At 51.7% G+C, this 15,975-nt stretch overlaps 1 protein-coding gene across 1 annotated transcript in view; it reads left to right on the top strand.

Moving 5' to 3' along the window:
• The window catches only part of MXRA5 (matrix remodeling associated 5), a 31,946-nt gene extending 22,966 nt beyond the window's left edge, over positions 1–8,980 (top strand). Inside the window, exons 6-7 of the mRNA XM_079766207.1 lie at positions 954–1,872; positions 4,958–8,980. Of these exons, the coding sequence (XP_079622333.1) occupies positions 954–1,872; positions 4,958–6,881 (2,843 nt within the window). The 3' untranslated portion in view covers positions 6,882–8,980. The remainder of the gene's footprint in view (positions 1–953; positions 1,873–4,957) is intronic.
• The last annotated feature ends 6,995 nt before the right edge of the window (positions 8,981–15,975 follow it).

Raw genomic sequence — 15,975 nt, 5'->3', positions numbered from 1 at the left:
AAAAATATATTTAAAAAAAAATCTGACCGGTTGTGGCTCTGTGGTTGAGCATCGACCCATGAATCAAGAGGTCAGGGTTCGATTCCCGGTCAAGGCATATTACTTGTAATAATGCAAATACAATGAGTGGCCAGATTATTATATGTTCAGAGATCATCATCATCTGGCCACTCCGTGTGTGTGTGTGTGTGTGTGTGTGTGTGTATATATATATATATATATATATATATATATATATATATATATGAGGCCTGGTGCATGAATTCGTGCATGGGTGGGGTCCGGCCAGCCTGGCCAGGGGGAGGGGACGTGGGCGGTTGGCCGGCCTGCCTGCTGGTCGAACTCCCAGTCGAGGGGACCATTTGCATATTAGCCTTTTATTCTATAGGACAGACACAGAGCGGCCAGATGATTATGCGTTCAGAGATCATCATCATCTGGCCAGTCAGTATATATATATATATATATATATATATATATATATATATATATATATATATATATATATATCAAGGTTGGCCGGCCTGCCTGCAGTCGAACTCCCGGTCGAGGGGACCATTTGCATATTAGCCTTTTATTCTATAGGATCGACACCGAGTGGCCAGATGGTTATGCGTTCAGAGATCATCATCATCTGGCCACTCAGTATATATTTAATAAAAAAGAAAAAGAAAAACAAAGCTCTAGCTGGTGTGGCTCCATGGATAGAACATCAGCCTGCGGACTGAAGGGTCCTGGGTTCGATTCTGGTCAAGGGCACCTGCCCGGGTTGTGGGCTCCATCCCCAGTAGGAGGCGTGCAGGAGGCAGCTAATCCATGATTCTCTCTCCTCATGGATGTTTCTCTCTCTCCCTCTTCCTTCCTCTTGGATATCAATAAAAATTAAAAAATTTTTTTCTAAAAAGGGGGGCGTTTCCCTGGCGTCTCACAACCCCCTGGCCTTTGCCTTCCAGGCGCCCTCCTGACCCCCAACACCCGCGTCCAGCGCTTCCAGGTCCTCAAGAACGGCACCTTCGTCATCCACCGGGTGCAGGTCCAGGACCGGGGCCAGTACCTGTGCACCGCCCAGAACCTGCACGGCGTGGACCGGCGGGCCGTCCTGCTCTCCGTCGCGGTCCAGCAGCCCCAGATCCTCGCCTCCCAGTACCAGGACGTCACGGTCTCTCTGGGGGACACCATCGCCATGGAGTGCCTGGCCCAGGGCACCCCCGCGCCCCAGATCTCCTGGATCTTCCCGGACCGCACGGTGTGGCACGCCGCGTCCCCCGCGCAGGGCCGGGTCACCCTGCACCCCAACCGCACCCTCTCCATCCGGGACGCGTCCTTCGCCGACCGGGGCGTGTACCAGTGCGTGGCCAGCAACGCGGCGGGCGCGGACAGCCTCGCCATCCGCCTGCACGTGGCCGCCCTGCCCCCCGTGATCCAGCAGGACAAGTGGGAGAACATCTCCCTGCCCCCGGGGCTCAGCATCCACATCCACTGCAGCGCCAAGGCCGCGCCCGCGCCCACCGTGCGCTGGGCGCTCCCCGACGGCACCCACGTCCGCCCCTCGCAGTTCCTCCGCGGGAACCTGTTCGTCTTCCCCAACGGGACCCTCTACATCCGCCACCTGGCGCCCAAGGACAGCGGGCGCTACGAGTGCGTGGCCGCCAACCTGGTGGGCTCGGCGCGCAGGGCGGTGACGCTGATGGTGAGGCGCGCGGCGGGGGCGGGGGCGGCGGCGGCCAACGCGCGCATCACGGGCACCTCCCCGCAAAGGACCGACGTGCACTACGGGGGGATCCTCCGGCTGGACTGCAGCGCCTCGGGGGACCCCTGGCCGCGCATCCTGTGGAGGCTGCCCTCCAAGCAGATGATCGACACCTTCTTCAGGTACGTGCGCCCCTGGATCCTGGCGCGCCATTCACCCATCCACCATTGCGCTCCTATGAGCCAGCCAGCCAGCCATCCATCCATCCATCCATCCATCCCCCATTGCGCTCCTGTGAGCCATCCATCCATCCCCCATTGTGCTCCTGTGAGCCATCCATCCATCCATCCTTCTACCATTGCGCTCCTGTGAGCCATCCATCCATCCATCTATCTACCATTGCACTCCTGTGAGCCATTCATCCATCCATCCATCCATCCATCCATCCATCCATCCATCCATCCCCCATTGCGCTCCTGTGAGCCATTCATCCATCCATCCATCCATCCATCCATCCCCCATTGCGCTCCTGTGAGCCATCCATCCATCTACCATTGCGCTCCTGTGAGCCATCCATCCATCCATCCATCCATCTACCATTGCGCTCCTGTGAGCCATTCATCCATCCATCCATCCATCCATCCATCCATCCCCCATTGCGCTCCTGTGAGCCATCCATCCATCTACCATTGCGCTCCTGTGAGCCATCCATCCATCCATCCACCATTGCGCTCATGCGCGCCATCCATCCATCCATCCATCCATCCATCCATCCATCCCCCATTGCGCTCCTGCGCCCGCCTCTCCTTTCGCGGATGGAGACCGTCCCACCCGGGACCGGTCTTCTTGGGGTTTCCTTGGGCCGGATGAAGGCGCACAGGTCTTGCTCCACGTTTCCCCTGGTTCTGTGGGGACATGAGTTTTTCACACAACACTATCTGGTCTTTATAAGCTAGAGTGCCTGTTTGACCAGCCCCACAGAGGTTCTCACTCTCGTGTGTGTGTGTGTGTGTGTGTGTGTGTGTGTGTGTGTTAACGCAAGGTAATTTTTCCCATTGATTTTTTAGAGAGTGGAGAGGAGGGAGAAGGGGGTGAGAGAGAGAAACATCGATTGGTTGCCTCCCGCATGGCCTGACCAGGGTTCCCGCATGGAGCCTGCAACCCAGATACATTGCCCTTGATCAGAATCAAACACCCTGGACCTCTGATAACCCCTGTAACCACTAAAACACACTGGCCAGGGCCAATGCTTTTAGTTTAAATAATTTATAGTTTTAACTGTATGATATATTTTTTAAAATAATTATTTTTATTGATTTCCTAGAGAGAAGGGAGAGAGAGAAACATCCACAATGAGAGAGAATCATGGATCGGCTGCCTCCTGCACGCCCCCTACTGGGGATGGAGCCCACAACCCAGGCACGTGCCCTTGATCGGAATCGAACCCGGGACCCTTCCGTCCGCAGGCCCGCGCTCTATCCACTTTGCCATACCGGCCAGGGCTGTGGGGCTGTGTGTGGAGGTGGTGTTGGTACGCCTGAGGCATCAGGGAGTTTGAAAGAATGCCACCCTGGAGCCGTTCTACCCGTATCTCTCCCTGTAAATCATCGATGATGACAGCTGACTATTAATCTTCCTCGTTCGGGGTTCATTAAACAACCCACGTGTGTTTTGGGAGTGAGTGGCATCTGGCTCGGGGCACACTCGGGAAACGTTTAAACACGCAGATATTGGAACGCTCAGGAGTGCATTTCATTCTGATTACAATCGGGGCCAGGAATCTTGATTTTCTTTTCTTTTATTTATTTTTTATTTTTTTTTTTACATTTTAATCAAAAAGAACTGAACTCTCGCCCTAGCTGGTGTGGCTCAGTGGATAGAGTGTCAGCCTGTGGATTGAAGGGTCCCGGGTTCGATTCCCGGTCAAGGGCACATGCCTGGGTTGCGGGCTCCATCCCCAGTAGGGGGCGTGCAGGAGGCAGCCGATCCATGATTCTTATCATGGATGGTTCTCTCTCTCTCTCCTCTCTTCCTCTCTGGAACCAATAAAAATATATTTAAAACGAGTAAAAACAGTGTCTAAAGCATTTTTCTCCCCAGGGAGAACTTCACCTGTTTATGAGGGTAACTCACATTCATTCTCTCTACGATGGTAGCATTTATCATTAAAATAAAATCGGCACTGGCCTCCAGGCAAATGCTTGATGGGCACATACACACACTAACAGGACTGATAGCTTAGACCTCATTTCACATTAAAATATATATATATATATATATATATATATATATATATATATATATATATATCACTTATTGATTTCAGAGAGGAAGGGGGAGAGAGAGCGAAACATCCATGATGAGAGAGAATCATGGACCGGCTGCCTCCTGCATGCCCCCCACTGGGGATCGAGCCCACAACTCTGGGCATGTGCCCCTGACTGGGAATCGAACCCATGACCTCTGCTCTGGTGGGTCTGGCTCAGGGGATAGAGTGTTAGCCTGCAGACTGAAGGGTCCTGGGTTTGATTCCGGTCAGTGGCACATTTCTTGGTGGCAGGCTCCTCCCTGGCCTGGGTTCTGGTCGGGGCGCGTGCAGTGGGCAAGCCACCGATGTGTTTCTCTCATATCGATGTTTCTCTCTGTCTCTCCCTCTCTTTTCCACTCTCTCAGAAGATCCATACCTTTGGTTGAGGATTAACACACACACACACACACACACACACACACACACACACACACACACATTATACTGAGTAAGCTGGTCAGAGAAAGATGAATATCCCATGATCTCACTCATGTGTGGATTATCATGAACAACATACACCGATGAACAAAAACAGATCCAGAGACAGAGACGCATCGATCAGATGCTCAAACCTCAGAGGGAAGGGAGGGGAGGGTGGGGGGAAGGGGGAGAGATCAACCAAAGGACTTGTCTGCATGCATATATAGCCTAACCAATGGATGCAGACACCAGCGGGGGAGGGTGAGGGCGGGATTGGGGGGGTGGTGGGGCAATGGGGGGATAAGCACATGTTTGTAATACCTTAATCGAAAAAGGAAAAAAAGAAGAAGAAGAAGAAGAAGAAGAAGAACAACAACAACAACAACAACAACAACAAGAACAAGAAGAAACCATGACCTGGTTCGTAGGTCAACACTCAACCACTGAACCACGCCAGGCAGGGCCCGATAGCCAATAGACCTACCATCATTGGGGTCCTGTCAACCTCATTCCTTTTTCTTTTCTTTTTTCTCCCCCAGTTTGGACCCCCGAGTCCGGGTCTTCGCCAACGGCACCCTGGTGGTCAACGCGGTCACCGACAAAGACGCGGGCGACTACCTGTGCGTGGCCCGCAACAAGGTGGGCGACGACTTTGTGGTCCTGGGCGTCAACGTGGTCATGCGACCAGCCAAGATCGAGCAGAAGGAAGCCAACGACCACCGGGTCCTGTACGGGGGGGACCTCAAGGTGGACTGCGTCGCCTCGGGCCTCCCGAACCCCGAGATCTCCTGGAGCCTCCCGGACGGGAGCCTGGTCCACTCCTTCCTGCAGTCGGACGACGGCGGCGGGGCGCGGGCCAAGCGCTACGTGGTCTTCAACAACGGGACCCTCTACTTCAACGAGGTGGGCCTCCGCGAGGAGGGGGACTACACCTGCGTGGCCGAGAACCAGGTGGGCAAGGACGAGATGACCGTGCACGTCAAGGTCATGACCGCGCCCCCCGCCATCCGGAACAAGACCTACTCCGTGGTGCAGGTCCCCTACGGCGACGTGGTGACCGTGGCCTGCGAGGCCAAGGGGGAGCCCCCGCCCAAGGTCACCTGGCTCTCTCCCACCAACAAGCTCATCCCCAGCTCTTCCGACAAGTACCAGATCTACCAGGACGGCACCCTCCTCATCCAGAAGGCACAGCGCTCCGACAGCGGCAACTACACGTGCGTCGTGCGCAACAGCGCCGGGGAGGACCGCAAAGGGGTGTGGATCCAGGTCCACGTCCAGGCGCCCACCATCAACGGGAACCCCGACGCCCTGGCCACGGTGCGCGCCGTGGCCCCCGCGGGGAGCCGGAAGCTCATCGACTGCCACGCCCAGGGCGTCCCCACGCCCAAAGTCCTATGGGCGTTCCCCGAGGGGGTGATCCTGCCCGCCCCTTACTTCGGCAACCGGGTGACCATCCACCGCAACGGCACGCTGGACATCAAGAGCCTGAGGAAGAGCGATTCGGTCCAACTGACGTGCATCGGGCGCAACGAAGGCGGCGAGGCCAAGATGATGGTGCAGCTCACCGTCCTGGAGGCCCTGGAGAGGCCGGGGTTCCACGACCCCGTCAACGAGAAGATCACGGCCATGGCTGGCCACACCATCAGCCTCAACTGCTCGGCGTCGGGCACCCCGCCGCCCACGCTGGTGTGGGTCCTGCCCAATGGGACGGAGCTCCCCGGCGGCCAACGGCTCCAGAGGTTCTTCCACAAACACGACGGGATGCTGCACATCAGCGACCTGTCGTCGGGGGACGCGGGCGCCTACCGCTGCGTGGCGCGCAACGCGGCGGGCCACACGGAGAGGCTGGTATCCCTCAAGGTGGGCCTCAAGCCCGACGCCAAGAAGCAGTACCGCAACCTGGTGAGCATCGTCAACGGGGAGACCTTGGAGCTGCACTGCGTCCCCCCGGGGACACGCCCGGCGGGTCGCCCGGCGCGGTTCGTGTGGACGCTGCCCAACGGAGTGTCTCTCCAGGGAATCCAGACGCGAGGGCGCATTTCCCTCTGGGACAACGGCACCCTCACGGTGCGGGAGGCGTCCGTGTTTGACAGGGGCACCTACGTGTGCAAGGCGGACGGCGAGTACGGCGCCTCCGTGGTCAACTTCCCCGTCATCGTCATCGCCTACCCGCCCCGGATCACCAGCGAGCCCACGCCGGTCATCTACACGCGGCCGGGCAGCACCGTGAAGTTGAACTGCATGGCCATGGGGCTCCCCAAAGCCCAGATCACCTGGGAGCTCCCCGACAGGTCGCACCTGACCGCGGGGACGCAGGCGCGCCTCTACGGACACAGGTTCCTGCACCCACAGGGCTCCCTCACCATCCAGCAGACGACCCAGAGAGACGCGGGATTCTACAAGTGCACGGCCAAGAACATCCTGGGCACGGACTCCAAGACGACGTACATCCACGTCTACTGAGACAGGACACGGCCCCCGAGCTGGCGTGGCTCCGTGGATAGGGCGTGGGCCTTGTGGACAGAAGGGGTCTTGGGCTCGATTCCCCAGTTGAGGTCACATGCCCAGGTTGCAAGCTCCCATCCCCAGGAGGGGGCGTGCAGGAGGCAGCCGATCCATGGTTCTCTCTCATCGTTGATGTTTCTTTCTCTCTCTCTCTCCTTCTCCTTTCCTCTCTCTCTAAAGTCAATAAAAATATATTAAAAAGAAAAGAAAAGAAAAAGGAATGGGAGAGTGGGGACCCACCATCATCGCTTAGCTCCAGGGTTCTTGTCCCAGCCTTACGAAGGGTTCAGCAATCTGGAGAAAGGGGCTGGTGCCTAGATTCAAGAAGGAGTCCAAAGACGAAAGATCGTTTTGAAAGGCATTTGGGGATCAGAGGAGCTTCAGCGAAAGGGACTGGAGACTACCCCTTGTCTCAGGACCCCGTGCTATTTATTAACACAATTTGTCCTAAGGCAAGGTGGAAATATACACGTCAAAGGGTAAGGTATCAAAGGGTAGGGTACAGAAGCATTGTCAGATTGGTGAATAGCCTACAGCTATTCAGGTATTTGGCCAACAGGAGGCAATAACATGCCCTGAGCTGTCTGGCAGTTCACAATCCTATTCAGGTTTGGGGGAAGTGCCATTTAGCCGTTTAGCCATTCCCCGATGACTCAGCCCAGCTGACATGCTGGAATTGGCTTCCAGCAGCTTAAGACCTTGGAACAGGAACGTCATGGGAGACAGGGTGGAGAGTCTAGAGTTCTAACACCATTTGGCTCGGGGCACGGGGACCCCCCCCCCAAGGTTGGGTGTCCATGTTGTGGTGACCGTGAGCTGTAGGAAGCCATTCAGATGGAGAAGGGAGAGCACAGCTTCTCCCAAGACTTCTTCTCGTGTTTACAGGACACCGTACACGTGGTCTCCTCTCACATTATTTTCACGGGACTTGGGTGAAAATGGAGATTTCTGTGTGGCCATCGCCGCTCAGAAACTTCAATGTGTGTCTATAGGACGCTGGAGGAGCGTTCACTGAAAATGAACCGCAGATTGGAACAGTGCCTAGTTATCTCCCCCTGGTTAACACACTACCGTTTTACCATAGAATGTTCTAGAATCCGTACCCATCCTTCCGTTTAGGACATCTGTCACTTCCAAACTCCAGCTTGGCCCAAAGAGGGCTTGTAGCCAGAATGATTAAAAAAAAAATGTTTTTTACTTTTAATATATTGATTTTGGAGAGGAAGGGAGAGGGAGAGAGAGAGAGATGGAAACATCCATGATGAGAGAGAATCATGCATCAGCTGCCTCCTGCACGCCCCCTACTGGGGATTGAGCCCGCAACCCGGGCATGTGCCCTTGACCGGGAATCCAACCGTGACCTCCTGGTTCATAGGTCGACGTTCAACCACTGAGCCACGCTCCAGCCGGGCAAAACGATTTTTTTTTTTAAATGTACAACGTTCCTACCATACAGCTACCATTTTTTATATGAAAGAACTCTTTTTTCCCCCGCTGAAATTCACTTTTTATATAAATAAATATATATATATTTTTTTCTTTCTAATTCGACGATGAGGCTAGAAGGAGAATGAAACCCTTTTCTGTCTCATTAAAAAAGAATAAATTATTGGTCTTTACGAGGCTCGGGGAGACGTTGCAGCAGGCATGGAAATGCAATTAAGAAAATTCCTCCCCTCCCCCTCCAACTTCCTTCCCATTCAAACACCCTGATTATGTTTCAGTTCCAGCGAGCCCCACCGTGGGGAAGGAGGGGGTATTGGATTTCCGACTTTATGAAGTTTATCTTAAGACCTCCAGTGGGGGTGGGGGAGAGAGGAAGGAAGGAGGGAGCTAAGACACGACCCCACAGAATAAACCCAGAGACTCTCAGAAAAAAAACAAAACACAAAAATCCGGAAACACATTCTCTTCCCCCTGGGAATGTGCACCCACATAAAATAGCCCACCCCGTATTTCCATGACTGTTTTACTGCGTTTTTTTTTTTTTTTTTTTTTTAAGGTCTAGACAATGTACATTTGGATAATAAAATGATCTTTTCAAAATCACCAGGCAATGATGACTGGATATTTTCTTTTCTTTTTTTCTCTTTTTCAATAGTTGAGTTGATTTCAGAGAGAGGAAGGGAGAGGGAGAGAGAGAGATGGAAACATCAGTGATGGGAGAGGATCATGCATCGGCTGCCTCCTGCACGCCTCACACTGGGGATCGAGCCCACAACCCGGACACGAGCCCTGACCGGGAATTGAACCGTGAAAGTATATCTATTGGACAGCCCTCACTGGGTGTCAGGTCCCAGGATGGGCACTGGGAATACCCAAATCTATAGGAAACATGTCCTGCTTGGAATTCACGCTCCATATACAAGCCCTTCAGCTCGTACGGGGTTTCTCGACATTAACACAGTGACTTTTGGGGACTGGGTTGTTCTCTGTGGTGAGCCCTGTCCCGGGCACCGAGCAGCATCCTTAGGGTATGTATACCTACTAGGTGCCACCATCACCCTCTACTCTAGGTTTCACAAGCAGAAGTGGCTGCGGATATTGTCACATGTACCCCTGGGGGTGGGGGGTGTTCACAATTGCTCTTAGTTGAGAAGAAATGCCATAGATGGTAAGTAGATAGAAGGATGGATTGATGGATGGATGGATGTGTGAGTGGATGGATGGATGGATAGATGGGTGGGTGGGTGGATGGGTGGATGGATGGATGGATGGATGGATGGATGGATGGGTGTGTGGGTGGGTGGGTGGATGGATGGATGTGTGGGTGGATGGGTGGGTGGATGGATAGATGGATAGCTGGATGGATGGATGGATGGGTGGGTTGATGGGTGGATGGATGGACGGATGGATGTGTGGATGGATGGATGGAGGGAAGGAAGGAAGGAAGGAAGGAAGGAAGGAAGGAAGGAAGGAAGGAAGGATGGATGGATGTGTGGGTGGGTGGATGGATGGATGGATGGATGGGTGTGTGGGTGGGTGGATGGATGGATGTGTGGGTGGATGGGTGGGTGGATGGATAGATGGATAGCTGGATGGATGGATGGATGGGTGGGTTGATGGGTGGATGGATGGACGGATGGATGTGTGGATGGATGGATGGATGGATGGATGGAGGGAAGGAAGGAAGGAAGGAAGGAAGGAAGGAAGGAAGGAAGGAAGGATGGAAGGATGGATGGATGGATGTGTGGGTGGGTGGATGGATGGATGTGTGGGTAGATGGATAGATGGATAACTGGATGGATGGATGGATGGATGGGTGGGTGGGTTGATGGGTGGATGGATGGATGGATGGATGGATGGATGGATGGATGGATGTGTTGATGGATGGATGGATGGAAGGAAGGAAGGATAGATGAATGGATGGTGGATGGATGGATGGATGTGTGGTTGGATGGTTGGAGGGAAGGAAGGAAGGAAGGAAGGAAGGAAGGAAGGAAGGAAGGAAGGAAGGAAGGATAGATGTGTGGGTGGGTGGATGGATGGATGGATAGATGGATGGATGGATGATGAATGGATGGATGGATGGATGGATGGATGGGTGGATGGATGGATGGATGGGTGGATGGATGGATGGATGGATGGATGGATGGGAGAATTGATGGAAGGAGGATGTGTGGATGGATGGATGTGTGGGTGGATGGTGGATGGTGGATGGATGGATGGATGGATGGATGGATGGATGGATGGTGGATGGTCAGGCAGGAAGAGATGGTAGGAGAGAGGAACCGCACCCCCAGCAACAATAACATTACAAGGAGTCACGCTGGTGTTGCTCAGTGGTTGAGCGTCGACCTAGGAACCAGGAGGTCAGGGTTCGATTCCCGGTCAGGGCACATGCCTGGGTTGTGGGCTCGATCCCCAGTAGGGGGCGTGCAGGAGGCAGCCGACCCATGATTCTCTCTCATCATGGATGTTTCTATCTCTCTTTTGCTCTGGACACAAAATTATAATTCAACTTACTGCTATATAAAAAAAAAAGTGGGCATATGGATTTTGGAAATAAAAATCAATAAAAACATATTTTAAAAAATGTTTTTTCCAGCAGATGAGAAGCACTTCAGTAATTTGTGGCGGGGTTACAGGAAAGGAGCATTGAGACCTGTGTGTTTTCTGAGACCACTAATGGGAATCCCATATGGCCCTCTTACGCTTTGTTAATCATACGCTAACTAAACGGTAGGATTTTTCCCCCCAAAAAATGGCCAACTTGTCACATCTGGTACGTGTGCTCCTAAATCTGTGTGCGCAAGCAAAATCCCTCGCTAGCGGTCAATTGTCTGTCTTCAAATGCTCCCAGTCCTCACTGCCAAAGAAAACTCAAACCGGGAGACTCCCTTTAAGACTTGATTTTTAAAAAAAAAAAAAATAGATTTTTATTGATTTCAGAGAGGAAGGAAAAGAGAGAGAGAGAGAGAGAGAGACATCAATGATGAGAAAGAATCATGAATCAGCTGCCTCCTGCATGCCCCAAGCCCTCAACCCGGGCATGTGCCCTGACCAGGAATTGAACTGTGACCTCCAGGTTCTTATGTACTGGCTGGTCGGTCAGTCGTTTGGATGGTTGGTCATTTGGATGGACGGACGGATGGTCACTTAGCCTTTTATATATATACTAGAGGCCCGGTGCACGGATTCATGCACTGGTGGGGTCCCTCGGCCTGGCCTGCACCCTCTTGCAATCCAGGACCCCTCAGGGGATTTCGGAGAGCCCGTTTCAGCCCAATCCCCACAGACCAGGCCAAGGGACCCCACTGGTGCATGAATCCGTGCACCAGGCCTCTCGTATAAAATAATATGTAATGTCAACTACAATTGAAAAATTTTAAAAACTTTAGCCCAGCTGGTGTGGCTCAGTGGTTGAGCATCTTCCACCTATGAACCAGGAGGTCAGGGTTCGATTCCCGGTCAAGGGCACATGCCCGGGTTTCGGGCTCCATCCCCCAGTAGGGGGCGTGCAGGAGGCAGCCGATCCATGATTCTCTCTCATCATAGATGTTTCTATCCCTCTCTCTCTCTCCCTTTCTTTCAAAAACTAATATAAAATATATCTGAAATTTTAAAAAAACAAAAACTTTTAGCCCTGGCTGGTTTGACTCAGTGGACAGAGCATCGGCCTGCAGACTTAAGGGTCCAGGGTTCGATTACTGGTCAGGGCACCTGCCCGGGTCGCGGGCTCCATCCACAGTGTGGGGCGTGCAGGAGGCAGCCGATCCATGATTCTCTCTCCTCATGGACGTTTCTCGCTCTCTCTCCTTTTCCCTTCCTCTCTGAAATAATACATATATATTATTATGTAACGTATATAAAAAAATTTAAAAACATTATAAGATAAATGTTATAAATGAAAAGGAACAAAATAATAATAAATTAAAAAAAAAACACACACCGGAACACCTAAGAGGTTCATGTGGTCCTGTTGATTATCTTACATCGTCTAAGCTTTTGGTGAAATTTGTCCGAATAATTCAGTGATTCATTTTTTCTGGCGTTGGCGTGCAGAGCCGTCCGAGGGACTTGGCTCGGACCGACGGTTTCAAACAAATTACGTGTCAAATGCCTTTTCTCTCCTATTCCTTCTGGACGCTGGTGGGAGGCTGAGCCGTTTTAAATAAACAGCTCAAGGGAGACCTATTTTGGGACGACCTGGGAGTTTTGCTGATTCTGCAAAAGAAGGCCTCGGACAAGCCAGGGTTGAAACGAAGAATTTTAATAATAAAAAAACAACAACACAGTAATAATAATAATCATAACCACCTCCGGGAAATGCTGCATTTTGGTGCGTTTCAAAACGGACCGAAACATCATGTTGACATTCTTTTCGGCAGAAACGGAAAACGTGTACAAAGAGCCACCCACCCAGAGGAGAAATGGGTCAAAAAAAAAAAAAAAAAGGCAAATCTGGAGCCTTTTGGGAGAGAAAGACCAAGTTTCTAATGTTTTCAGGCATGAAGCTCATGCTGCACCATTTTTCCATTGATTTTTTAAAAAATATATTTTGATTTTTTATAGAGAGGAAGGGAGAGGGATAGAGAGTTAGAAACAGCAATGAGAGAGAAACACCCATCAGCTGCCTCCTGCACGCCCCCTACTGGGGATGTGCCCGCAACCAAGGTACATGCCCCTGACCGGAATCGAACCCGGGACCCTTGAGTCCGCAGGCCGACGCTCTATCCACTGAGCCACACCGGCCGGGGCCAGACCCCAGTAGGGGGCGTGCAGGAGGCAGCCGATCCAGGATTCTCTCTCATCGTTGGTGTTTCTCTCTCTCCCTCCCTCACCCTTTCTCTCTGAAACCAACAAAAATATATTTTTAAAAGCCCTAGACTATTTTGCTCAGTGGATAGAGTGTCGGCCTGCAGACTGAAGGGTCCCGGGTTCGATTCCGGCCAAGGGCACGTACCTCGATTGCAGGCTCGATCCCCAGCCTGGGCCTTGGTCAAGGCATGTGCAGGAGGCAATTCATCGATGTTTCTCTCTCTCTCTCTCTCTGTCTCTCCCCCTCCCTTCCACTCTCTCTAAAAATCAATGGAAAAATAGCCTTGGGTGAGGATTAAAAAAATAAATAAATGAAAATTAAAAACAAACAAACAATGTTATAAGATCTACTGGAGACCCAGCGCATGGATTCAGCCCGATCCCCACCGGCCAAGGGACCCCCACCATGCACTGGGCCTCTCGAATGCAGATAAGATCTTCGGTTAATCTCTTCCCGCCCTCCCCCCTTCCCCCTTCCCTCTGAGATTCATCCGTCTGTTCCATGTTTCCGTGCCTGTGCATTGAGCGTCTGCCCCCTGGTGGTCAGTGCGTGTCATAGCTACCGGGCGAACAGTCAGACAATTAGCATATTAGCCTTTTATATACATAGACTAGAGCAGCGGTCGGCAAACTCATTCGTCCACAGAGCCAACTATCAACAGGACAACGACTGAAATTTTTTGGAGAGCCACATTTTTTTTAAACGTAAACTTCTTCTAACGCCACGTCTTCAACACAGACGCGCCCAGGCCGTGGTGTTTTGTGGAAGAGCCACACTCAAAGGGCCAAAGAGCCGCGTATGGCTCGTGAGCCGCGGTTTGCTGACCACAGGACTAGAGGTCCGGTGCACGAAATTCATGCACAAGGGTGTGGGGGGTCCCCTCAGCCCAGCCTGCACCCACTCCAATCTGGGACCCCTTGGGGGATGTCTGACTGCCGGTTTAGGCCCGATCCCCGGGGATCGGGCCTAAACCGGCAGTCGGACATCCCTCTCACAATCCTGGGCCGCTGGCTCCTAACCACTCACCTGCCTGCCTGCCTGGTTGCCCCCAACTGCCCCCCCTGCTGGTCTGGTCGCCCCTCACAGCTCCCCCCCCCCCCCATCAGCCTGGTCGCCCCACGCAGCCTGCTGTTCAGTCATTTGGTCGTTTCTCACTAACCCCCCCTGCCAGCCTGGTCGTAGGCAGCCATCTTGTGAGGGCGTGAGGGTTAATTTGCATATCACCTCTTTATTACATAGGATTACCCTATTATATGGTCATGCCATGCACTGTCTGATCCTATCTCTTCAAACATCGATTTTTTTGGCCATCCCTGCAAACGACCTCCCATAAATCTCTGAAATTCTAAGACGCAGAATTGCTACAGGGGAAGGGTGTGAACATATTTCAGGGTTTTGCCAAACATTTGGAAAACGTTCTCCAAAAAGGACTTCCCAATTTCTGCCCGCCACGCGCTGGCCTACGACCGTCCCATTTCCCCACACTTTACGCCCAAGGATTGTTATCATTGCAACGGCTCCTCATTTGTTAACTTAATGGGTGTGTTTTGTTTGTTTTTTTCCTGTCTTTCGTGTTGTTTCGTTAATAGCCAAACGACATATTTTGCCATGTCACCAGGGAGTTTTATGTATTCGCTTGTTCCCACATCTCTGTGGCCCTGTTTAGTTTGATTTTTGAGTAATAAGGGTCATTTACACATAATAAGGCATTCACACATCGTAAATACAGCCAATGCATGACAAGGCATTAATATTTGTCCTAAACACACAAAGACTTTTTTTTTTTTTGTTAACAGTCCTCATTTTTCCTTCAAATCTGTTTATACAACTGCATTTTCTTTCTTTCTTTCTTTCTTCTTCTTCTTCTTCTTCTTCTTCTTCTTCTTCTTCTTCTTCTTCTTCTTCTTTTTTTTTTTGGAGCTACAAACATTTCTAAATTGTTGGTAACTGTATCTCTATTTGTTTTTTTTTATTATTTTTTATTTCATTAAGGTATTATATGTGTACATATCTTACCATTGACCCCCACCCCACTCCCATACATGCCCTCACCCCCCAGAGTTTTGCATCCATTGTCTATTTGTATCTTTTTATCACACTTTTTCAAATATGTTTTTATTGATTTTTATTTTTAAAATATATTTTTATTGATTTCAAAGTGGAAGGGAGAGGGAGAGAAAGAGAGAGATAGAAACATCCATGATGAGAATCATCGATCAGTTGTCTCCTGCACACCCCCTACTGGAGATCTAGCCTGAAACCTGGGTATGTGCCCTTGACTGGAATTGAACCTGGGACCCTTCAGTCTGCAGGCCGATGCTCTATCCACTGAGCCAAACTAGCTACGGCTGTTTTTATTGATTTTTAGAGAGAGAGGAAGGGAGAGGGGGAGAGAGAGAGAGAGAGAGAGAAAGAGAAAACACATCGATCGGATCCTCTACTGGAGATCGAGCCCGCAACCCGAGCATGTGCCCTTGACTGGAAATTGAACCATGACCTCCTGGTTCACAGGTCATCGCTCAACCATTGAGCCACGCCGGCCAGGCAAGTTTAACATTTTTTTGACTTTTGGATATGTGTAGAGAGCGCCTGGGAAAGGCCCCTGAGCTGATTGTCATCTGAACCCAGTGGTGCCCGGCAGAGCCATGCCCTGGAAACATACCTTGCCAGAGGCAGGTGTGCTGTCAGTCTGACCTTTAGCTCAGGTGCCAGGGTGTGGGTTTCATTATCAAAATCCAGCCAGGCACCAGGAACAAACACAATTATTCGCGCCCCCACCCCCCCCCCCGA

Source organism: Cnephaeus nilssonii (genome assembly GCF_951640355.1).
Source record: "Cnephaeus nilssonii genome assembly, chromosome: Y".
NCBI lineage: Eukaryota > Metazoa > Chordata > Mammalia > Chiroptera > Vespertilionidae > Cnephaeus > Cnephaeus nilssonii.
This window is presented reverse-complemented; position numbering and strand designations above follow the sequence as displayed.